Consider the following 25,274-nt stretch of genomic DNA (forward strand, 5'->3'; position numbering starts at 1 on the left):
CTCTGCATTTTCTATTATATTTTCTTCAGGCTTTAATGAGGATGTGGAGTCAAAATCAAAATCCACAGTGCATCCTTCGCAACAGAGTCATTTTAGGACTGTATTTTAGCATTACAGGTTGTTCTGAGGTTTATGTGTGATCTGAGTGCCCTCATTCATTATTTAAGCATCTTTTATTGGGTTGCACATTATTTATAAGCTTTAAAAAGGGAGCGGTGTCCTCTCACTCATCCTTTAGAGATCCCGTCTTGTCATTAGACCAATCCATCATATACCAGAAATAAATATAACATTTAGGGTTTCAACTTTTACAGATCCATGGCACAGACTCTGAACAAGTCAAATATCAAAAAGCAAGACACTATATGATCAATTTCAGATCATTCATTTATTTACAGCTCAAATACTTAAAGGGATAGTTCACCCAAAAATGTACATTTTGTCATCATCTACTCACCTTCAAGTTCACAGTTTCTTTCTTCTGTAACACAAAAGAAGATATTTTGAAGAATGTTGGTAATCAAACAGTTGATAATAGCCATTGACCTACATAGTAGGAAAAAATATGCCAATGTACAAAGTCAATGGCCATCAACTGTCTGGTTAGTGGTTATCAACATTCTTCAAAATATCTTCTTTTGTATTCAACAGAAGAAAGAAACTCATACAGGTTTGGAACTACTTGAGGGCGAGTAAATGAAGACCGAATTGTCATCTTTGGGTGAACTGTCCCTTTAATGTCATGAAAATGTAAGAATATGTTGATTATCTTCACAGACCCCTTCACGTGCCACCATGGAACGCTTTAGCCAGGCATCTGTTTTACAATTGGCTAAAGGTAATAAAAATAATTTTAATTTACTCAACATTCAATGTTTTGTATATCCAAACACAAAACATAACTTGACTCTGCCAGTTATGCAATAATATTAGACACCACCATGTCCAGTCAGTTCAAACCAGGTCACTGGGTTTTAGATATTGACCTGCTCTGCAGCACAGCGCTGTTGTGTGCCATATGATCTTTCTCCATCACAGACAGACACTGTTTTGTGTTTTTCCATTTAGAGCACAGTGTGGTCACTTGAAAATGTCTGCCGGCTACATTAGGTTAGATAACGCAATCGAAGCTCTCGAGATCAATACAGCCTTCTCTCTCACTCATTACAAGGCCTGTGATCATGCATCAATGTCACAGTGACTTTCAGTGCATCTGATGTTGTAATGAAACATAAAATGTAACATTTCAGATTGATTTTTTCTATGATTCTGGGAAAATATGGATGAGAAAGCATTATTTGTGATTCAGTTTGTAATTATAAATGCACTATTTTTAGTCTCTGTGGTTTTTAGTCACTTGTGTGCAAAGGAAATATGTAAAAGAATAATGTCATTTAAATGTCTATGTTGATTGACTATTCATTTGAAAATTTGTATGTACAGGTACTAATCCTTATTTTATTTTTTTTTAAATGTTAAAATGTTAATAAATTAATGAGAGCCTCAGATTCCTTGCAATTAGATCTTCCTCGGTTTTTCAATGAAAAAGTGAAAGAAAACTGAATGGCATTTTAGATGATCTGATATTAGTATATTCTAAATGTGTTTGCCCGTGTCAGCTGACAGGGAACATTGTTTGGCTATAACGTTCTGGAAAGGTTCTCTCAAAGTTATGAACAAACATTATTCCAGTAACGTTAATAGAACATTTGTTCAAAGTCATCTGATCATCTTTAATAATGTTCTCAAAACTTTAGACCGAAAACATTATTTATGAATAATGTTTTTAAGAACATGTTATCTGAGTGGTTGTTAATGTGTTTTGAGTCTGTTAGCATGTTGCTATATGGTTGCTACTGTAGTAGCAATGCTCTAGTCGGTCACTAGTCCCTAAGTCTACAAGATTTTTTACCTGTTTTACTGACCACAAGGTGAAATTTATAAATCGGATAACTTATATAAGTAATGGAATTCCTCCCCTGAACAATCCGCATGGTTTAAAGGTAACATTCATTTAAACAGTGGGAAAACGTGCGCTTAAGTTTCATAATTAGGGGAAAAAATACTGATGATTAAACATTGGTGCAGCTCTAATACAGCTCTAATTGAGCAATCAGCACTACTTAAAAAGCCACAGCACTGATTTTAATAGTTAAATTGGGAGTTACTAGTAGTTAGTGGTTGCAATATTATTGTCAGGATTGGTCTCCTAATTATCAGAATAAAGGAATGTAGATTAACAGTCAGGAAGTTTTCTTCCTGTTCCATTTGAAAGATGTCTGTGGGGTTTATAGGTCTAAATGGATAGGATTAAAAATGCATCAGTATTGATCATAATGCCGGGAAAAATAAAGCACTGTTACCAGGCAGGCCGGTATAAATGAAGATCACTCATCCAAAACAACAATAGTCAGCATATAGTAATCTGAAAGGTGAATTTCACAAAAAAATTATGAAATGCAAAAAAATCGTTAACATAATGTGAAAAGATCATATTTTAATTGTAAAGGACCTTTGTTAAGTAAAATCTTCTAAATGAATACTATAATATAATTCGCTGTAGCCTATAGATGTTTTTAATTAAAAAATATCTTATGTTAGATTGAGAATTTGATTGGAAAATGTACTTAATTATCATGAAAATGTCACAGTGCAATTATAATTATTATAGAAAAACTGTTTCACCGTTTCCACTACTGTTTTCAACACTGATAATAATAAAAAATGTTTCTAGAGCAGCAAATCAGCATATTACAATAATTTCTGAAGTATCATGTGACGCTGAAGACTAATGCTGAAAATTCAGCTTTGACATCACAGGAATAAATTACATTTTATAATAAATAAATATTAACACATTAACATTGTTAATGTAATTAACATACTGTTTTTTTACTGTAATTTGATTAAATATGCATTTTTCAAACCATTAAAAAGTCATGCACCTCAAACTTTATACATATATATGTAAAATAACTCAGAAAATAGTTGAATAGTAAAAGTGATTGTTTCTTTCAAAAACATTAGAGTATTCTGTGTCTTCTGAGTCCAGTGTGCCTTACACTTGCCATGTGTCTGAGACAGCTGGTTGTGGGACATCAGTTAGTTTCATCAAGAAAAGTCTCAAAGCGCAACACCCAGATACCATGAAACCTTGTGTTTATGTGTGTCATGGCTTACTGACCTGCCTTTATAACAGCAGCCAGCTGTTTCTATATCACTCACACTATATGTGTGAGCTGTATAACAGAAAGCAGTCTGCAGCGATTACTGTACCCAAGCAGCTGCAAGCTTCCGTTAGAGATCAGCATTAATTACACAGCAGCCCTGATGTGCCGTCTTCCTCTAAAGAGCCCAGCTTAAACTCCCATCAGACCACTGCAGATTCAGGGCATGTGAGAAGCTGCTGGGGTGCTTTAACGCTCTTTTTCTGTGTAACCTATCCCGCAAGGAACAGCGTTTGAGGAAGATACCTCTCATCTTTTCAGTTTTATCAGCTTATACTCTATATAGCATACCATAGTAGTATTTCAAATTGACCATAGTGTTTTTTTTTAATTCAGTCGATAGAGTGGATATTTCGATCGATGGTCCACTTTAGACATTCTAACTATAAGTAACTTTGCAACTTCATGTCAACTAACTCGCCTTATTAGAGTATTTGTAGACTCTGCTTAATATCTGCTCTCAATTTAATTCGATGGTCCTCCAACAGACATTCTACTAACTATAAGTAACTTTCCAACTACATGTCAACTTATTCTACTAACCTGAACCCTAAAATCAAACCCTAACCCTAACAGTCTACAAATACTCTAATGATTGTAGTTGGCATGCAGTTTTATAGTTAGTAGAATGTCTAAAATGGACCATCGAAATAAAAAAGTGTAACCAAAAGCCTTGGTTGAAACCGCCGTTTGTTTTGACGTGTAAACAAATCATTAAATTTGCATGTTTGATGTAAAAAATTACAACCTATGCAATGCCACTGAAAACCAAAGTGACATATTTCAGAGAAAAAAATATTAAACACTTGGAATAACACTGATATTTTTTTCTTTGTTTCGTTTTTTACATCACAAAAACCTCGTTTTAACTGGGGCGTAGACTTTTTATATCCACTGTATATGCAGACACACACTCAAGCTTGTTTGCGTATTGAGAAGCTCCCACTACAAACATTTTATTAAACTTTGTTTTATGCATTTTGCATTTGAACCAAAGCAACGTACATTGCATGTATTTAGAAAGTTTATAAAATGCCACATTCATCAATTTTAAGATGTATAGTTTATGTGAGGACATTTTCAGAGATTTTGGCCCTGATAGCAAAACAAGTACAAACACGCACACACACACATCAGTACCCTCACAAGACTTAAAATTCCATAACATGTGTTTGTAGGGGGTGTCGTGCTGAGTAAGCAGACTGGGAACGACTGTGGTATCCCATCAGCTGTTGATGATAACTGGTGGCCTCGGATTTCACTCTCCCTCACCTGTTCTCGCCCCTGGCCCACTGCCCCGCCACATCCTCCACCTTCTCTCACAGTTGCAGCATGTTTACTGCAGTCGAATCCAAGATCAGGGAGATGAGCTCTCCGGTTTCAATGGACTGTTATGCATGGCAGTTCTCGCTGAACTGATTATCTCTCGAGATAAAAACAGTTAATCTGTGAGTAAAAGAGTGATATTCTTCATGCCTCCCTCTTGTCCCTAGGCTATTTCTGTTAGTAGTTCCCTTTGTGCCGGCACCCCATGATTCAAATAGATGTAGAGGTAGCATGTGTGCGTGCGTGTGTGTGTGTGTGTGTACTGGGAGACAATAACCCCTAAGGGACTGCAAATCAGACCGGCTTGCCCGGAATGGAGTCCTGTACACTAGTCCATTCTTTCAAATGAAAGACCTCTTCATGTACCATTATTATTGGGTCTGCTGCATTCCAGCACTAAGTTGGCCAGAAAACCACGGCGGTTAAGCTGAATCAAATTCCCTCAGAGCTAGTGAAGGGCTGACTTTAATGGGGCCCCTAACAGTCGAGTCAAGCGAACGGGTCAGCAGTTGCCGTGACCCCTAAACTCTTGGAGCCAAGCACACTGACTCAGGAAGATGAAGCTTTTATGATCTTTTCAGAGCTCAGCTGGTCTCCAATGAGGTTTTACTACGGCCCTCCCATTTCCCACAAATCCTCCCAAAAGCCTCATCAAGGCACAATGGATAGGGGGTTGAGCACAACATTAACCCCTGGGGCAAAACAAATAGAGATGGTCACGATGACGTACCTTTATAAGAACACAGCCATTTTAACTTATAGACTCACGTCTGTATTGTTATTGAACTGTATCACAATTTTGACCTATACTTAAAAAGGGATAGTCATACAGGTTTGTCATACTTTTTCGTACAATTTCAACTTTTTCTCAGAATTGAGTTTGCCTTTCACAATTATGACTTTTCCCCTCAAAATTCTGCATGTGGTCACTCTAGTGAAAAAAAACTATACCAAAATGTATTTAAAATACAATTATTTCATAGTATATACAAATCCATGAACCTATTTACTGACATATCGCTTGAGACTTACTGATATAAATGTTATAATTAAAATTTATTTATTGGAGTACTTTATAGCAAAATATCTTTATTCGTAAGGATAGTATGATCACTGTATAATATCAGTCTTTAAATGCGCAATATAATTAAAGTGTACCTAAAGTATACTTGCAATAGTTCCACTTTGGCACAATCAAATATACTTAAGTATATCTTTAGTTGCACCTCAGCGCTACTTTTGGATAACTAAAGACTTTAAGTATAACAATTTATTACACCAAAAGTACAACTGTAGGGTATTCATATTAAGTACATAAATATTTAAATGTATTTGTAGTAGTTAGCATAAAATAAATGTATTTCACATAAATTTTGGTATATTTACTTTTCACAAGGGCAGGTATAAAGAATTGCAAGATGTAAACTCAGAATTGTGATATATGAACTAGCAATTCTGGAAAAAAAAAGTCTGAATTTCGAGATTAAAAAGTCACAACTACCTTTTTATATTTTTATTCCATGGCAAAAAATATGCTTCCATACATATGGCTATACAAGAGCCGTTGAAAAAAATCCCCTAAAAATAAGCTCAATGAAAAACCACACCACATTTGAATACAAAATTCATTTTGGTTACATGTAAATTATGCTCAGTGCGACCTGCAGGAATGACACGCTGTAATACATCCGCATCTGATGATATCAGCACATTATGGATATTCAAGTCTGAAAGATGAAGCAGATTCGTGACACACGAGTTATTTTGTTCATATGCACAATAGGTTTTAGTTTAATGCTGCTTTTTCTTTTCTTATAATAATGTAAAAGAGAATCAGCACATCTCTGTTTAATGCTCTTCCTCTTGTATATGAAGCCAGTGGAGACGAGCAGGCGCCAGACATTGCCCACAGGGGCCACACATGCAGAACGCTCACTGATTGGGTTCAGCTCTTGACAAGCATTATGGTGCTGGATATGATGGAATGAGTTTAGTGAATTATGCTCTGTGTCGACCATAAATGATGTGCTAATGCTACAAGCTAAATTGCGCTGGGAGTTGGATGGTTCGAATGGCCCGGCAATAGGTTTTTAATTGGATTTCATCTTTATTCTCTGTTGCAGGGCGCTCAGAAATGACTGAGGGTGTCGTGCATTGTCATGCCTTGATTCATCTTTTTTTTGTTTTTTTTGACTAATTATGTTTACATGAAATATCTTTGTCCTGTCGAGGTGCAAAAGTGGTTCTGTGTGCCACTGTCAGCCACACTGCACGTTATTATTATCACTTGTTTTCACTAGTAAGCATACAAAGAATTGAATACAGGAAAATGACGCCACTGTTTGGAAGCCAATTTCACACAGGGAACTTTCTCAGGGACAGAGGCTCAATTGAAGAGGAAGATTTGTTATTTGCTGGCAGGGAACTCATCAGCAATTTTTTTCAGTCTCAATCAGACAATTATTTCCACATTGTTTAGCTTTATGCAGTAGCTTTTTTACACATACATTGTTATTTAAAAGTTTTGGGTTTGCGGTCATTTATTTGATTAAAAATACAATAAAAACATAATAACGTAAAAATAATATTGTGATATATTATTGTAATTTAAAATAACTGTTTTTATATTTTAATATATTTTCAAATTGAGAATTTTTAGCAGCCATTACCCCAGTCTTCAGTGCAATGGAGTGACATTGTATGAAATCATGATATATATATATATATATATATATATATATACATACACAACATTTTTAACGGTAATGTGTTATGATTTTTAGCAAATGAGAATTAATGAAATAGCATGAGAATAAGAATAAAAATGAATAACCATGAAATGGCTACAAATTATTTTTTTTACAGCACAACATTGCCAGGCAATTTGGACATCTTAGAATTTTACACTGTTTAAATCGGAATGCAAAATTCAATAAAGAGAAAAAATAGGAATGCTGTTTCATATTGATTTGAGTGTCCTTGTTACATAATTGCAACTGTAACCTACAACCACATCACAGGGTGATCATGTGGTCCAGGGTCTGCATCTTTCGAAACCATATTTTCCTTTAGTTTTCAATTGACCTGCAGTTTTTCATTGTGGAAGGATGCGGGCTATTTGTATCATAATTTAAGTAGAGGGTAATTTCCAAAAACACATATTTAACGCCATCTAGTGGTTAAATTATATATGAATTATAAAAAACATAATCTATACATAATTAGATATGCACAATACTGGACACAATGTAGGCTACCTCACGTTTCTTTTTTTAAAGAATATTACGGGAGTTAGTTATGATAATGTGCTGGGCACCATCATGTCATCAAGAATGAAAAAAGCACAACTCATTGTTGGATGGTTAACAAACAGAGCACGATTTGCTTCTTGTTCTTTCTCTAAAGCGGTCCACTTATAATTGATAAGAATGTGATCAATTTCAAAGAAAACACAGCCACACACCTGTTCCAAAAATTAAAGAAGAAGAAAAGAAAAAAACAATTCTGGCAAATATGCATCTCTCGATGGAAATCATGTAATGAATTTGCCTTGGCACCTAGCTCTGCCATGATGTCCTATCTGTGGTTCTGCTACCTCACTGGTATTTTTGGGTCACAGGTATCACCACTAGGGGGAGCACTTGCAATCAGGAAGAGTGTCAGTGCTGGTTGTTTAGTCCGACCAGTAGAGCACTTTCCTCCCACAACCTTCTTGCCACTGCATCATCTTTTCCTTCTGGAGCAGGGTCTTTTTCGGCACAATCACTGCACAAAACACAGATGCATAGAAACAAGTCTGAGTTTATCTAGTTGTCTTGCCCACTCTTTAAAAGTCAGCATGAAACGGAAGTTTCGATTGTCTTTTCTTTTTTCCCTATTGTGACGTATATCAGAGTGAAACTTTTTTGCTTGCAATGATTTAGCAATGGACAAATGATTACCTGAAGTAGCAGCCAGACTTCCTCTCTAAGCCTTCAGCAACAGCGCAGTAGATGGAGGTCTGTGCGCCCTGCCAGGGAGTTTTCATCAGCAGCATACTGGGCAGAGACAGTATAGTCTTCAGCATTGGGTACCATAACAGAATATGACGATTCAGCTCTGTTCGAATCACTCCTGGATGCAGGCAGTATGAGGAAACTCCTGTACCTATGGAAGCATCCATTTATATATGAAGCCACTGGTTGCAAACTTGATCAAACACGGCCATTGAAACAGTATGTGACAAAATCTACAATGACGTAACAATAAAACATAGAATATTGTCTACTTGTTGCTTAAAATAAACAGCTTTTGTTAGTTTGTTTGTTAGGTTTCAAACTTGTTTACTAAACCAAAAACTGTTGTAGTATCTTACCTTTCATTCTTCGTGCAAGTTCTTTGGAGAAAAGCACATTGGCCAGCTTACTCTGTTTATAGCTGGCCAGAGGACTGTAAGGCCTTTTGTCAAAGAAAAGGTCATCAAACTCAATCTTACCTATAGGAAAACAGTGACAAGTAAGGATATCTATTGGACTAAAAATGTTCTATTGTTTTGTCGTATTTTACTTTAACATCTACACTACTGTCCAAAAGATTTTCATTTGTAAAGAAATAAATATTTTTTTCAGCAAGAATGCATTAAATTGAACTTTCTGTTAATCAAAGAATCTTGATTAAAAAAGGTTTCCACAAAAATACTAATTTTCACAACTTTTTTCAACATTGATAATAATAAGAAATGTTCCTTGAGCACCAAACCAGCATATTAGAATGATTTCTGAAGTATCATGTGACACTGAAGACTAGAATAATGATGCTAAAAATTCAGCTTTGCCATCACAGGAATAAAGTAAAATTTTAAATATATTAAAATAGAAAACAGAAATATAAGTGATATATACATATTTCACAATATTACTGTTTTTTCCCCCTTATTATTAATCAAATTAATGCAGCCTTGGTGAGAATAAAATAACTTTTGAAAATAAGTGAATTTTTGAAAATTACCACCAACATGTACAACACTGGACACATTCACTACGCGGCTGGGGGAGGATCTCTTTAGCACTCCTAATAGTAGATTGGTCAGAAGAAAATGTCCCAAGTGATTGACAGCCAGCTGTGTCTCAAAGCCATCCTCTGTGATCAACTTTGGACACATCATCACACCTGTCAGAAAAAAAACTTTAAAGGGGTCCTATTATGCAAAATTCACTTTTACACGGTGAACATAAATGTGTGTCAGCAGTGAGTGTACACAACTACCCAATAATGGTAAAAATCCACATACTCTTTTTTTTAATCCCCATAAATCATAAGCAGTGTCTCAGAACATCTAGCATTTGTGATGTCACATATGTTTAGGCCCCGCCCACGATTGCTGACAGACTCTGCCTTATTAGCATAGACCCCACCCTGAGTGACCTATACACAGTCCGCCATGTTTATCTCCTCGCCCGAGCATTTAACAGCAGCATTCAAGTCAGAAATGTTTTCTTATTAAAGCTCCTAAAGTTATTAATCAAAACCAAACAGATGTTTTCGTTTTTGGCAGAGTATTACGAGGCAAGAGCTGTAAAGGCTTCACCCTCTTCTGAAAAGTGGGGTGGGGAGCAGCAGCTCATTTGCATTTTAAGATACATGCACGAAAACAGGGGCATGTAAAAAAGGGCATAATAGGTCCCCTTTAAAATCTGTCTCTGTATTGCTTGCTTCATTCAAATCTTACTCACCTGCATTGTTGATGAGTATATCCAGTCGTTCTTCTGTGGATATGAACTCTTTGGAAAATTCTCGGACAGAATAGAGAGAGGCTAGATTTAAATGTCTGATGACTACATTGCCATTTCCTGTGGAGCGGCGAATATATTCTGCAGCTTTCTCAGCACGTGTCAAGTCCCGGCAGGCCATAATTACCCGAGCCCCTATATGCACACACATACATTTATGCACTGGATGGAAGTAAGGGAATAATAGATGAGGACGTAGGTAATGTGTCTTACCTCTACGAGCCATATCTTTTGCAGTTTCCTTGCCAATCCCAGTGTTGGCACCAGTGATCACAACTGTCTTTCCATCCAAACGAGCAAAGCTTTTGCAGACACCACCAGCTATCCATTTTCGCAGCAGCATAAAGCCTGTATGGGAGATGGCATTACATACACAGTGTTTAATGAAAGTCTCTTATGTTCAAGGCTGCATTTATTTGATCAAGTACAGTAAAACCTGTATTCTGAAATATTATTACAATTTAAAATATTGTTTTTCTATTTATAGCTATATTTTAACAGCCATTACTCCAACCGTTGTGTCACCTGATCCTTCAGACATCATTCTAATATGCTGATTTGGCATGCAAGATTCCTTATTATTATTAAATTAAACCCTTGTGTTGTTTAACATTTCTGAGCAAACCGAGATACATTTTTTCAGGATTCTTTCTTTGATAAATAAAAGTTCAAAAGAACAGCATTTATTTGAAATAGAAACATCTTGTAGGCCTATACCATTTTTTATATCACTTTACTCTTGAACCTATTTACCCGTGCTGAATAAAAGTATTACTTTCTTTCAGAGAGAGAGAGAGAGAGAGAGAGAGAGAGAGAGAGAGAGAGAGAGAGAGAGAGAGAGAGAGAGAGAGAGAGAGAGAGAGAGAGAGAGAGAGAGAGAGAGAGAGAGAGAGAGAGAGAGAGAGAGAGAGAGAGAGAGATTATTTTAATTCTTAAAGGTTCAAAAGATGTCAAATAATGCACGTAACTTACTGATCGACGTCAGCGCGAGGACGATGCCATAGTTCACTCGATCAGATGATGTGACTCGGTCCATCATATCTCATGTAGCAGGTGTACAAAATGAAGAATAACCCTGGGATGTTACATTGTGTCCTGTGCAGAATGCTATATATAGGTCTTACAGCTTAGTGGCCTACCTGCTGTCCGTTTCGCCAACTGGCTGATTACGCGCGTCTCATCATTTAGCAGCAGATTTCATTGTGTTATGAAACGTTTATCTCAGCATCAGTTTCTTGTATGATGAATAATAGTCACTAGTCAGATAGTGGTTTTAATAATATTCAGCACTGAGAGTACAGACCTGGGACATTTTGTAATAAATTATTTATGTTAAAATAAAGTACAACATAAAACAATAAAGTTATTGGTTCAGTCAGATTACCGCTTCTTCTGAGTCATAATGTTTTTGATTCACTTAAAAGAATCGGTTCAGAAGAGTCATTTCACCCGACTACACTGGTCGCACTGTCAGATGAACTAAAAAGAATCGACCCTTAAGAGTCGTTTGTTCTTGAATCGGACATCACCCCTCGTTTTTTCGTGCTGAATTATTTAGTAGCGACTTTGCAGTGAATTGGAATAGTAGTGAAGTAAACAATGCAATGGGATGTTCCATCCATATTGGCGGAAGGACGCACGTTTGAGAACCGTTAATGAAACTGAATCTCATCAGTATATTTCCAGTAGCCTATCTGGAAACCGGTTGGAACCGGTTCTAAAAAGTACTGGTTTTTGCTTTTTGGTTCCTGACCTATTTATCAGTGCTTTACTTGTAAGGGGAGTATAAATTAATATTTATAGCCAATATTTATATATGGGAGATGTTTTAAGTGATCAATAATTTAAAATCATGAATTGAGTTCAGAAAACACCAGTCTATGATGGTCTTGACAGGTTATCTGCAAAACACCAGCATGTGTTGAATAAAATCCAAACACTATCTGCTTGCCACTATTAAGCCAGCAGTTGGTTAGATAGTGTAAAATGTTGTCGTTGCAAGGAAGGAAGCCATTTTCTTGTTCCAGTAACCACTCCTCCTTATTTCAGAGATTACAGCCAATCAGAGGTCCGAATCCAAAACAGGAAGTGGCGTTTTGCACGCATCAACCAATCGCTGCCGCAGAAAGAGCAGAACCTCTGCCCATTTAGCGCATTTATTCGTCTCGTCTGTGACGTACCGGCTGGCTTTGTGTGCTTTCAATATATCACATTGAACATATTTCCATATAGACTATAATCCGGTAAGTATTATTTATAAATTCGACAATATTCGTTATATTCGCGCTTTAATCCACACATTAAATGATCGTCGTTCATTATGTGCGCAGGGGTATGCGGAATGCGCACTTAGCGCGCGAGGTGGTTGCTGCATAATTTGTAACCGAGTAATTGTAATAAACATCGCGCTGTCACTCGTTCCAACCTACTTTAGATTTTAATCCGCATTTATTGTTATTGTACACATCTAAGGCTCATGCTTTTATTTAGGTATGTCAAATCATCTAGTCTCACGCATTGGATGAAAGGGCACAGGAACTACTTTTCTCTTTGCCTCTTTCAGTTGGATGAAATCACATTGCGCGTACTTAGAGACAATTTATTGAAGGCTTTCCTGAAGTGATACGGCAGCACACTGAACATCTAACCCATTTTATTACAGATTTTTTATATATAATATATGTGAACACAAAATGTGGTTTACGCACTCTTTTATTTATTTATGTAATTTGCAGGATGAGGCGGTTTTGTAAACGCCACCCTTGACGTTGAAACTGGTCGGACCTGAATGCTGTCAGAGCCCTGTGAATATTGTGAGGGTCTTCACTTCAGACGTCATTCACCTGTCAAATCTAAAATGAAACACTAAAATTTCCCGATTTATGAATACACTAAATACCATGGGCAGCAATAACATTACTGTTTTTTTTCATGTAGATTGTAAAAGCACGTTAACCGTTTAGCTCAATAAACACTTTGTTTCAGAAACATGGACGCGGATTTGTTTATGGAGTGTGAGGAGGAGGAGCTGGAACCATGGCAACAGCAAAATTCAATGGATGAATTAGAGGGAAATGCTGAAAGTAGTACTCCCACTGGTGTGTAATTTTATATATTCTTTTTGTATTATTTACAGTTAAATGTATGTTTAGATCACACATATTCCAGGAATTCTTTGTGTAATTAAGAAATATTTTTTTATTTTAATAATTATTTTAATATCATTATGCTATCTAAAACCTGTCCTTCTTCACTGTTGTTTAGTGTCTTCCACTCCTGCCATGACAGTGGTTGATATTCCAGCTGAGCCTAAGACTGTGGTGATCCCAAACCTGCCACCAGTAATAAATACGGCAAACGCGGTTCCGCTGATCACGAATACACGTGAGTATCCTGTTCCGTATTATCAGTTATTTTGCCTATTAAAGGAATATTGTGTCATTATTTACTCATCCTCATGTTGTTCCAAACCTGTATGACATGGTCCTTTGTTTGGAATTTGTTAAACACAAACTAATTATAAATACTATCTTGGCTGCTCTTTTTTCATTGAAAAAATTATAAAATATAAATGATTATAAAAGTAGTTTGTATGATGTGTGAGCACAAAAGTTGTATAAACTACAAAAATGGTACACCAGGGCCGTCGCCACTATCTTGATGACAGCATTTTAGCTGCACTACTTCTTTACTCCGTTATTTATTCTTTCAGTGACTCAACGCATGGTTCCTGCTGCTGTGCCGGCGGACATTCCTAAAGCAATGCAAGGGCAGCAGGTCTTTTTAGCATCAGGAGGAGGAGGGCTGGGCACTGTGGCTCTGTCGCAGGTTCTCCTGTCTGGCACATCTTCTATTGCCAATGCCACCAACAGCCAGCCGTTTTACTTTACCACGCAGGTGCTGCCATCCCACCTTATAGATCTCAGCTCATTTCTGGTTATCTCAAAATTTGTTAATCAAAATGTTTCCTATTGTGTATGACACAGGGTCTTCCTGTGCAGAATATCCATCCTGGCCAGCCTGGCCATGGCCCAATGAGTTTGGTGCTGAATGTCCAACAAGGGCAGACTGTTCGACCCATTACTTTAGTCCAAGGTATGTCAAAGTGCGCCTTAAACTTCGATTGTAGTTTTACAGGGTTTGATTTGCTCATTGATTTAACAATGTTTCATTTTTATGTCTTTTCAGCACCTGGGACACAAATATTTAAACCAGCTGTTGGAGGAACCCAAATAATTACCCAGCCAGCTCAGATAAGGGCCACAGCGCCGGTCGCAAACAGGGTCCAAACGCCTAGCACTTTTAGCACGATGCAAATCCCTGCTACTCTCACTATTCGTACCACAACAGCGGTCGCCCCACCTGCTGTCAATTCTCTGGCCACCATGTCCTCCACAACCATTACTCAGCCCTCCACAGCACGAACTACAACTAAAATCGGTAAGATGCAGGATCCTGTTGAGAACTAAACTATATTTATGTTTTTTAGACAAAGATTTTAGATCTTTTAAGAAACATTGAAGGTATGAATAAATAATTGCATAACTAGGGACAAAAAAAATTACCACCCAAATTTATTAATCATCTGCTACGAGATAAATTCACGTAAATGAGTATTTTATTACAGATGGTGATATTTATTTTATTACTCTGTATTGACCAATCAGCATCCAGGACTGCAATGATCTGTTTTAAAATTGGGTTTATTCCTATTTACAGTGACAATAAAGCCAGGAAATGGACCCTTGGACATGCAAAACATAATGAGCCTTGTGAAATCTGTTAACCTTCCTGGTGGGGCTCAAGCACAGACATTTGTTGTCATGAGCAATCAAAAAACCAATAACGGCTCCATTGTTTCCTCTGCTGTTCCTGTCATGACACATAATGTTGTCCAAAGTAAGTTTGCTGTTCTCTTCTTTGTTAATGCATCAGTTTCATACTAGAGTAAAGCCACGCTGATAAATTCCAAACACTTTTCTTTCTTTGTAGCAATCCCTGTTACCCATACAACACCATCAACGATCACTCATTTGTGTCCTCGTTGTGGAGCTCAGTTCAAAATGATCGAGGCTCTACGGAGTCATATGTGTGTAAGTATACACTTTTTGCAGATACTATATACATGTCTGGTCACCTAAAAAGTGGTCAATTAATTATTATTCCCCCTTTAGTTCTGCTGCCCAGCTCTTGTCCAGACGGCCGACACAAGCAGTACAGCAACTGCTGTGAACACACCAGCCGTGAACACACCAGCCACAACACCTAAGAGCCTCTCTGTTGTGCCTAGTGTCAAGCTGGATAACCCACCTACAAAGACTGGAGATACTCCGCCCAGACTTGTCATGCTGGTGGATGATTTCTACTACGGCACATTTGAGGGGAATCGAGTCTATGTACCAATGGACAACTCAAAGGAACCATTATCGTTCAAATGCCTTTCCTGTAACAAGAGACTGAAAAATAATGTTAGGTATGTTGATGGACAGTCAAGTCAGGGTAGGAATTATGGATATATCTGTCTACTTGCAGATGATATTTTTCATTTTTAGGAAATTTCCCAGTGCTTCTTCTAAACTTGGACAGAGGATGTTTTCTTTCATTTACTAGAATGCTGCATTTAGTAAGTGCTTCTTCTCATTGCAGGCTTATGAACCATATGAGGTACCATGTTGAGTTGGAGCAGCAAAATGGGGAGATGGACACGCACACGTCCTGCCAGCACTGTTTCCGCCGCTTTCCCACACCATTTCGTCTTCAATGCCACCTGGAGAGCGTCCACACTTCCATTGAGTCATCTAGTAAGAACTTTTTCCAGTTTAATAAAGTTAGGGCTCTAAATGATTTTAAAAAAAAAAAAATGTAAAAGGAAACTTATGCTCACAAGGCTGCATTTATTCGATCAAAACATACAATAAAAAACAGTAATATTGTGAAATATTATTACAATTTTAAATATCTGTTTCATATTGTAATATATATTCAAAATGTATTTTATTTCTGTGATGGCAAAGTTGAATTCTCAGCATCATTACTCCAGGCTTCAGTGTCACACAATCCTTCTGAAATCATTCTAATATGCTGATTTGATGGTCAAGAAACATTTATTATTATTACAATCACAGTATTGTCATGGAATATTTTTAGGATTCTTTGAAGAATAGCATGCTTGCTGAATATAAGTATTATTTTCTTTCAAAAAAATCTCACTAACCCGGTAGTGTACATTAATGTTTAGATACAACTGTATTTGTTTGTTTTCCAGAATTATCTAATGATGTTCACAACATTCAGTCTGTATGTTATTCCAGTTAAACATGTAGATGGGCTGTGATGTTGTATTTTCATCTGTATTTGTTTTTAAACTGTTATTTTCTTTTACCACAATATTCTTATGCACAAGAAACAATAGCAGATTTTCCATACAGACACGGATAAAGCTTTTAGAGGTTGTTCACCATCCCACATTTGTCCCAAAAAAATGTATTATTCAGTATTTAGTTGGCAACCTGTTGGAGTCAGATTAAAAAAAACGAGCTTGCAAGACTGGTTATGCTGGTTAGATAATTTCAATAGACACTCTGCCATGTGCACTAGTATATTTGACTAAATTCAAACATGAAGACTGAAGAGGTGACAGGTGCAACAAATGTATTTTTAACGTTAACACATTTAACTTTAACACATATTGTATTCAGATGGTGCATGTTTGCCTGACTTTTTTGCTGGTTTGCTACACTGACTGTAAACTCCAGTAAGTTCAGTTTATCAGCTGATTTAGTGATTGTTATGCTTTCTGTTCAGCCAAGTGTAAGATATGTGAGTGGTCCTTTGAGAGTGAGCCAGTGTTCCTGCAGCACATGAAGAACACCCACAAACCTGGAGAGATGCCTTATGTGTGCCAGGTAAATTAAGTGAAATTGACCTGCATGAACCTTATTACCCGTCTTTATAATATGAGGAGCGTCTCAGAGTCTATAATGCCTTGACACTTTCAGGTGTGTGAATACCGCTCCTCCCTCTACTCGGATGTGTTTAACCACTTTCGTACCTGGCATGAGGATACCCGCCACCTTCTGTGCCAGTACTGCCTCAAAGTTTTCAAGCATTCCACCAGTTACCAGCAGCACTATATTCGTCATCAGGTGAGCATAAGTTATGAGAATAAATTTTAATATAATAAAAAGAAATAATAATTGCATGTATAAATATTTTCAACACATTCTTCTTTGCAGACTATTTGCTGCTTTTGCAAAGTCTTACAAAGTCTTGGTTAGTTAAATAGTGATGGGGTAGGATGCATTGCTTGAATGTGCTCCTATGTCCATTATTGCTTGACTCAACAGACATTTTGAACCATCATGTGACTGTTTTTTGTTGTTGTTGTTGTTGTTCTTTCCAGAAATCAACAGTTTACCACTGTAACAAATGCCGTCTTCAGTTCTTGTTCACAAAAGACAAAGTTGAGCATAAAATCAATCACCACAGGACCTTTCGAAAGCCTTGTGAATTGGAAGGACTCCAGCCTGGGACAAAAGTAAAATTTGTTTGTTTGTTTGTATGTTTGTTTGAGAGCAAGGTTCAACTATTGCAAAAATATATATTGCTTTATATTATTGTTTATTTCTAGGTGACCATTAGGGCATATGTTGGGATGAAGAAGTCACCAGGTCAGGCATCAAAAGCATCCACTAACTCTCAGAAGAATGGTGTTAGCACTTCACAAACATCAACTTGTAGTGGTGACCAGCAATCACAACGACATGGACCTGTGAAGAAACAGGTCAGCAAGACGTTTGACTTCTTGTCCAAGTTCCAAGAGCAGAGGTAAGCTTATGTTTAATTTGAACTGATTCATCGAACCATTTCGACTGGATATCAGAATTTTGAATTATGTGCTTTTGGTCTTCCTCTCTCCAGGGCACTACTGGGCAGACATAAGTGTGTGGAGTGCACTTTTGACATTCCAGACTTTGCGAATCACTACCCTACTTATGTTCATTGCTCACTCTGCTTCTACAGCACATGCTGTTCTCGTGCTTATGCAAACCACATGATCAAGTAAATCAAGTCATATATCTTTCTTTACATCCTCTTGCACCTCTGTAAATTAAAAAAACTGTGCCACTTGAAATTGGAGTTTGAAGTTTAGTTTGGTATGCCAGGCAGTCAATGTGACATACTGATTGCAATTCATTTTTTTATTTCAGCAATCACGTTCCTGGAAGAGTCCCAAAAGCTTCTAAAAAGGGGCCGCCGAGGTAATATATTTATGTTTCGATTTTAAGTTGTATTTTACAAAATCTGAAACAGTACAGGTAATTTGGTGTTCTTTTGTAGCGGCGTGAAGCTGAGCTGTGCGGGTTGTGAATACTCCACTGCTCTGGGGAATATGATGGCCAAACATCTCATTAAGTTCTCTAATCACTCCCACTGTATCTTCACTCATAAAGGTGGGTGTACTCCAATTCAATAGAATATTAATACATGTTTTTCCTGAGTCTTTGGAAAATGTTGTGTCTTACTGCATGCTTGTTTTTCTTTCTCTGCTTTCTTACTTCTGTAGTTAGAAGGCATCCAACTTTATTGTAGGTGTCATTAATTGCATGATTATAGTACTAATATAGTGTAGACACAAAAGTAAAAATACCTTCGAACTAAATTAATAGTATTATGACACACATTGCTACTTGATTCTTGTTAGTACAACTTATAACTGTAAATTACATCTATTAAACAACAGGGTCCAAAATGAATGCTTGTCAAGTGGCAAATGCATGTGTAAACTTTTTTTGGGAATAAATAAAAAAAAAAAAATCCTGGATCTATATTGTAATATCAGTATAATACACGTTTTATTCACAATGTAAGATCCGTTAAATTGCTGTATAACTGCCGGAATAGCTTTTTCAGTAAATGTACGACATCTGCTATTTACACACGCAACAAATTTTTGTCTTATCCATATCTACAGGCTTAATTAAACAGTGTGTGGTAATTACATCAGTTCGTTCAGAACTTTGTAATTAGATCAAACTCTCTGACAGCTGATTTCTCACATCAGAGAATCTTAACATTGTACATATGCAAACTGTTAAACTTGTGGCTTGATTGACACACCCTGCATACCACTGTATATACTTCCACAGGCTGAATGTTATTTATCCAGTTTATAGACACCTACAATAAAGGAGGATGTTTTTTCCATGCATATTTAGCTGAACTCAAACATTACAGATATGCTTAAAAACTTTTGCAAAGTCTTGAGTAATAGCCCGCAGTATGTGATACACAGCAATCACACGTGTGGGGTATGAGCTCAAGCTGTCCATTGTCAAAATGGACAAACGTGGGCCTTTTGTACTTGGTGTGACTTTGCAGGACTTACTGGCAAGCCTTTACAAGAGCACTCTGGATGAGTAAATGAGTATTTACACAAAACCTGCACACCACCTGAACTGGAGAATATCAGGAGGAGTACAAAAAAAAACCTAAAATGGGTTAATTTAAAAACATGACAAATGAATAACGACAAGGACTATCCATCGGGAAATTATCTGCTGCTTCTGAGCTGCTTATTGTTTTCTTTTCTCAAAAGCTAACTGACCTATCAGAACCACATATACATTGAGCATGGTGTTATAAAATGGATTATTGGTGATGGTAGAGACTCCAAGGAGAAGACTAACTCTGTGTTCCTATAATCCCTCCCCTCCCCTACAGAGTGTTTGGAGACAGATATTGAGTTCTGCCAGGTTGAGGAGGAGGTGGAGGGTCCACAAGGGGATGAAGCTAGTGATGTTGGGACACAGCCTGACTGGTTGTCCATGAAGCAGTGGATTGTGCCCAAAGAGGAAGGAACTGTGCCAGAATTCATGGACAGTTGTGGCCCTCAGCATATAATGGCCAGAAATAGCGATGTCCTCGACTACTTCCAGCTGCTTTTCCCCGACATCCTTTTTGAGCAGATCGTTTTTGAGACCAATTCTTATGCTACTTATTGCTGCTCTTTGGGGCAGGGGGATCCTTCCTGGAACTCCGTGTCCATTGAGGAAGTCAAAGGCTTCTTTGGTCTCTCTATCCTCATGGGGCTTCAAGGCCAGGTTGAGCCAGAGTTGTACTGGTCCTGGGACCATCACCATGGCCGCTATGGCTCCAGAATATGTGAGCTCTTTTACAGGACCATGTCAGTCAAACGCTTCAAGCAGATCAGAACTCACATCCGAATGAGCAGCATGCTTGTGGAGAACGACAACCAGAGTGCTGACAAGTTGTCCTTTTTTCAGCCAATGCTGAGCATCCTGCAGACAAGTATGCGGGAGGCCTACAGGCCAAACAAGTGTCTGACGGTCGATCAAGCTTTTCTACCAAGCCATGACAAAGGAATCGCTCAGGAGAAGTGTAGAAATTCCCAGCCGAGGATATGGCTACTGTGTGACTCAAAGTCAGGCTACTGCCATAAACTGCTGGTTTTAACACAACAGGAGAAAAACAAAGACTTGGGAAAATTAGTTGTACCTCAACTCATAGAGGGCTTTGAGGGTAAACATCACCACATTTTCTTGTCCAGCTCACTTGTGTCCGTGCCACTCATGCGGGAGCTGTATGACATTGGTATATACTGCTCTAGCTCCATCCTGCCCCAAAGTCCTATTTTGCCCAAGGAGTTTTGGGATGAACCTCCACTGAACAATCCAGGTGATTTCCAACAGCATGAACTCACCCCACTCCTTGCCACCAGATGGAAAGATAACAAGCAGCTGGTATGTCTCTCCACTAATGCTGATGCAGGCCAGCCAGACGTGGTGTGGAGGAGATCTCCCACTAAGATTGGTGAGCTTTGCGCCATTGAAAGACCCCAGGCCTTTAAGTTGCTCCAGGACAACATGCGTGGTGTAGACATCTGTAACCAGCTGCTGACGTGCAACCAACTCGGCGGGCTGGTTCTTGACACCAATTGGCGGCGTCTCTTCTGGTTTCTTGTCAACTTGAGCATCATCAACTCTTTCATTGTCCTACGAGAGACCCGCAAAGACAACCCACCAGGGTGGTTTCCGGGGGGTCACTTTTCCCAGGCCATCTACCGTAAACGTCTGGGGTACCAGCTGGCCAAGTGTGCCGAAAGATATGCTCGCCAGAACCAAGTCCACGATAGCATGCCCGAACAACAGATTGTTAAAAAAGAAAATCTGGAGACTCAAGAAGGTGTCAGACATCGATTAGCCAAAATTACGCGTAGGACAAGGAGATGTAAAGTTTGCAACCTGAAAAACGAGCGTCATGAGAGTGTATATGGCTGCACAGCATGCCTTGTGAATCTGTGCAAACGTTCTTGCTGCTTCTGGGACTACCATGGTTTCTCACCTAATTACCAAGGTTATAAAGCTCAAATTCTGACACTAAATATGTTGCACAAAATTAAAGAATACAGATTTCAAACAGCTTTTTAATTGGCATGCATTAAAGTGATAATGCATTGTATTACATATTTTTAACATGGAAGATAGCCTAAACACACTGTTTACATTTATTGTCTTAGATTATTATAATTCATGTTCATTTTTTTCCTGTACAGGTAACGCTAAAGTTGGATTTATTGATTCTAAGAGGTACGTATAATGGAAACCAAAGTTGTTTTCTGACAAACTTAAAATTTCAAGGAATTTATCTATTGCAGGTTGCAATTTTAAATCCAACAATTATTTCAATGTAAATGTAATGTGCAAAAGCTTCTTTATTTTTAATTCGCAAACTTTAAGTTTCAACATTTTTCATGTTATACAGACCCTGGAAAGTGACGCACTATTTCCCTTCCAGGGAAGGCACGGAGCCTGGACTTAAATATCGAACTGAAATGTTGGAAAGAGGCCTCCACAGAGCTTCAGTGGACGTCAAAACTTTTTCACGTGTTGCCAATGCTAGTCTGGATGAAGACGTGGACCAGGAAATGGCCCCTCTAGAAGAGGAAGACACTGACTCAGTCTCTGAGACGACTGAAAGCGATGAGGACATGCCACATCAAACAGTGACAAAACATAAAGTAGAGGGAATGGTAACCAATACGCTTTCACAACCTGTTAAAAACAGAGAGGAGACTCTGTCTATTCATCAGCGTCGAATACTACTCCTTGCGCTGTGCTCCGGGATCCAGAAAGCAGCTAAAGAAATGGACACCAAACCTCAGCTCATTAAGACCTGGCTTCAAGCTAAAGAGAATCAATTAAATGAATGCTGCAGCAGGAGCTGTGGAGAGGCCGTTGATCATCTAGTGGAGTGGGTTCTGACCCAACGGGAACAGCAGCGTCCTATCAGTGAGGCGAAACTGTTCGAAAAAGCTTCAGAGCTCCAAAGCCAAACCAATGAGAGCAGTTCTTTCCGTATTTCTTACGAGTGGGCCGTGAGCTTCATGATGCAGCACAAATTGGGCTTGGATACCTCTTTCACAGTACATCGGGAACTCCCTAATGCCATGGAGGAAAAGTGTCGTCACTTCACAGAGTTAGTCCACAGTCAAATAAAGACAAACAACGTCCCACATTGTGTCATTGGTGCTATGGACCAGCTTTCTGTTTTTGTGGACTTCAACATGCTGAAGGAGAATACCAGAATAAGCAGAGAGACTGCTTTTCAGTTTACTGGTTCTGGGAAGCCTTTTGTAAAGATTTACATTGCAATGCTTGCAAATGGTACAATGTTACCTGCAGCTCTCTTCACAAGTCATGCCGCAAGCACGCTGAGCAAAAGCCCACCAGACTCAATCCTACTAATGGCCAAAGAGGAAGGTTTCAGCGCAATGGAAGAGCTGGACGTTTGGGCCACCAAAGTGTGGAAAAAGCATCTGGACTCACAGAATGAGAACGAAGCCCTGCTGGTTATGGATAGCCATCATAGCCAAACATCTGAGAACGTCATATCCACAATCAGTAGCACCAAAGCATTCCTAGCCACCGTTCCGGCTGGGTGTACGGGCCGACATCAACCTCTAGAGATGTGCGTACGCCCTGTGCTGCAAAGGTTATTTATTGCTCGTTGGGCACAACAACCTAGTGATGGTGCATCTGGGGTCAAGTCTGAAGACCTTGTGCAGCTTCTCGTATCTTGGTTGGAAGAGGCCATGTCTTGCTTCTCTGGTAGGCCTGAATTTATTCAGCACTCATTCTGCTTGGCCCGTCTGCTTCCTGATCAGGAAGCAAATACAAATTTGCCTGGTACTCCGTTGGAGCTGTTAAATAAGCTGTCGGAGGCCATGCTTGAGTCAGAAGTAGTAGATCTGGAGTCAGAAGTAGTAGATCTGGAGTCAGAAGTAGTAGATCTTGAGTCAGAAGAAGAGCCAATGGACACACATACTGTAGGTCAAGTGAACCAGGTAACTGAGAAAATTGATCTGACACTGGACCAAGACGATACAGAAAATGAAGTCGATCAAATGAAGGATGAAGACGCAACACCAATTGAGATAAAAAAGACAGAACAACAAAAGGAAAAAACTGATGAATGTTTGGAAATTGCAAGTGAGTCCACAGATTTTTCACATTCATCCCCTGTATCTGAGACCCCTTCACACAACTCTGAACAAGATCATTTCTCAGAATCCGCTCTGGATCCCAGTGCTTGCCAAACAGACTCTGCAAACAGGTGATATTTGATCTACTAAGAGACGTTGTGAAGGTGATAGAAGGATTTGGGTCAGACATACTTATTTTGGGCTGAATGTGACTGTGGATATTTAATTTACAACTTATTATGTGGTGGAGTGAAAATGTAAAAACATTTGAAAATCTTTTTCTTTTTTACCCTAAATAATGTATAGATTTACAGATTAAACATTGCATGATTGACTTAAGTTTTCTATTGTTTGTTCTTTTTGTTTATTCACTTGTATAAAAATAATCTAATATCTTCCACAGTGTTAGGATTTTTTTTTGTCTATGGACCGATATTACGTGTTTAGATTCTACATCCTCTGTAAGTAAATCAGTGTTTTTACATCTGCTTATGTTTGTAATTTTGAAACTGTAAGGAGAGAAATTTCAATTCATCAAGCCAGATTGAGGCCCGCAGTGGCAGGCGAAATAAAAAAAAATGTTTACACTTAAAAATGTCAAATCAAGCAAATACTATTTCAAACAGCACTAATTAATATTCTTTAATTTAGCGATAATTTATTATTATTTAGCTCTTGCATTTGGATAGGCCAATTCTGAACAATACAACTTTTATTCCATAGCTTTACAGTGTCTGTTCAAAATGCAACACGATTACCATATGTGGCTGTACGAAAGTCCAGATTGCTATGTTGGTTGGCAACAGACTCTTAAGTTCTTCCATTTTAGTTATTTATCCACTTACAGACCGCATAAACCATGATGCCATTGGTATTGCAGCAGCAGTGAATGGAGTAGTATCAGTGAATGTATATTCAGTATTACTTTCAGCATCTGAATTTACCGTAGCACCCACAGGATGGTGCAAGTACACTCCAGGTGACATCCATTGACATTCAATTCAAATATGTTCTGTAGCACTTTATTGGTGCCCTTCCATGTTTGTAAAGGTGCTTTGATTTCATCTCTGTTTGCTGCAACAATTTTGTATGTAATATACATGTGATGTACTGAATGGTGAGACATAGTCTGATTACGAAGGTAAGTGGGAGTTTATATAACTGGGGGTGTTATATAAAATTGATAATTTAAGAGAAAAAAGTGTGCGTGACTTGACATTCTTTGACAATTCCTCATGAATAAACTTTAAATGAACTCATTCTGTGCATAAAGCCCACTCTTTTTTACCCCCTTTTTGCTTTTTTCTTTCTTCACATTTTGTGGGATATAGCACCACAAAATTTCTACCAAATTGTTTTCAGATAAATTGAAAATAAACAGTGAATTCTACATTTAAGGTAAATTTAATCATTCTGGGAAATGTCTGTAATGTTCATCTACTGTGTCCC

General features: G+C 38.0%; 2 protein-coding genes across 4 annotated transcripts; one reads left to right on the forward strand and one right to left on the reverse strand.

The window, feature by feature from the left end:
• Window positions 1–8,115: 8,115 nt before the first annotated feature.
• On the reverse strand, window positions 8,116–11,496 carry si:dkey-23o4.6 (retinol dehydrogenase 13). The gene is made up of 7 exons (XM_056270930.1): window positions 11,294–11,496; window positions 10,535–10,669; window positions 10,265–10,456; window positions 9,540–9,701; window positions 8,908–9,027; window positions 8,495–8,699; window positions 8,116–8,318 (listed from the first exon to the last, which is right to left on the reverse strand). The coding sequence occupies exons 1-7, from the start codon at window positions 11,358–11,360 to the stop codon at window positions 8,213–8,215; spliced, it is 987 nt and encodes a 328-aa protein (XP_056126905.1). The 5' UTR covers window positions 11,361–11,496; the 3' UTR covers window positions 8,116–8,212.
• A 931-nt stretch (window positions 11,497–12,427) lies between these two features.
• Window positions 12,428–24,223, forward strand: pogzb (pogo transposable element derived with ZNF domain b). 3 transcript variants are annotated; one of them, XM_056270924.1, is made up of 21 exons: window positions 12,428–12,564; window positions 13,057–13,134; window positions 13,307–13,419; window positions 13,586–13,705; window positions 14,034–14,218; window positions 14,308–14,416; window positions 14,510–14,761; window positions 15,041–15,220; window positions 15,314–15,414; window positions 15,496–15,794; window positions 15,968–16,122; window positions 17,126–17,226; window positions 17,320–17,466; window positions 17,724–17,858; window positions 17,952–18,148; window positions 18,242–18,382; window positions 18,532–18,582; window positions 18,662–18,774; window positions 20,045–21,697; window positions 21,897–21,930; window positions 22,106–24,223. In XM_056270924.1, the coding sequence occupies exons 3-21, from the start codon at window positions 13,311–13,313 to the stop codon at window positions 23,958–23,960; spliced, it is 5,937 nt and encodes a 1,978-aa protein (XP_056126899.1). In that variant the 5' UTR covers window positions 12,428–12,564; window positions 13,057–13,134; window positions 13,307–13,310; the 3' UTR covers window positions 23,961–24,223. The 3 variants fall into 3 exon arrangements, with proteins under 3 accessions (XP_056126899.1, XP_056126901.1, XP_056126900.1); XM_056270926.1 differs by having other exon boundaries at window positions 22,139–24,223; XM_056270925.1 differs by lacking the exon at window positions 13,057–13,134 and having other exon boundaries at window positions 12,442–12,564.
• The last annotated feature ends 1,051 nt before the right edge of the window (window positions 24,224–25,274 follow it).

Source organism: Rhinichthys klamathensis, unplaced genomic scaffold (genome assembly GCF_029890125.1).
Source record: "Rhinichthys klamathensis goyatoka isolate OS25496 unplaced genomic scaffold, OSU_Roscu_1.1 h1tg000309l_1, whole genome shotgun sequence".
NCBI classification, from domain to species: domain Eukaryota; kingdom Metazoa; phylum Chordata; class Actinopteri; order Cypriniformes; family Leuciscidae; genus Rhinichthys; species Rhinichthys klamathensis.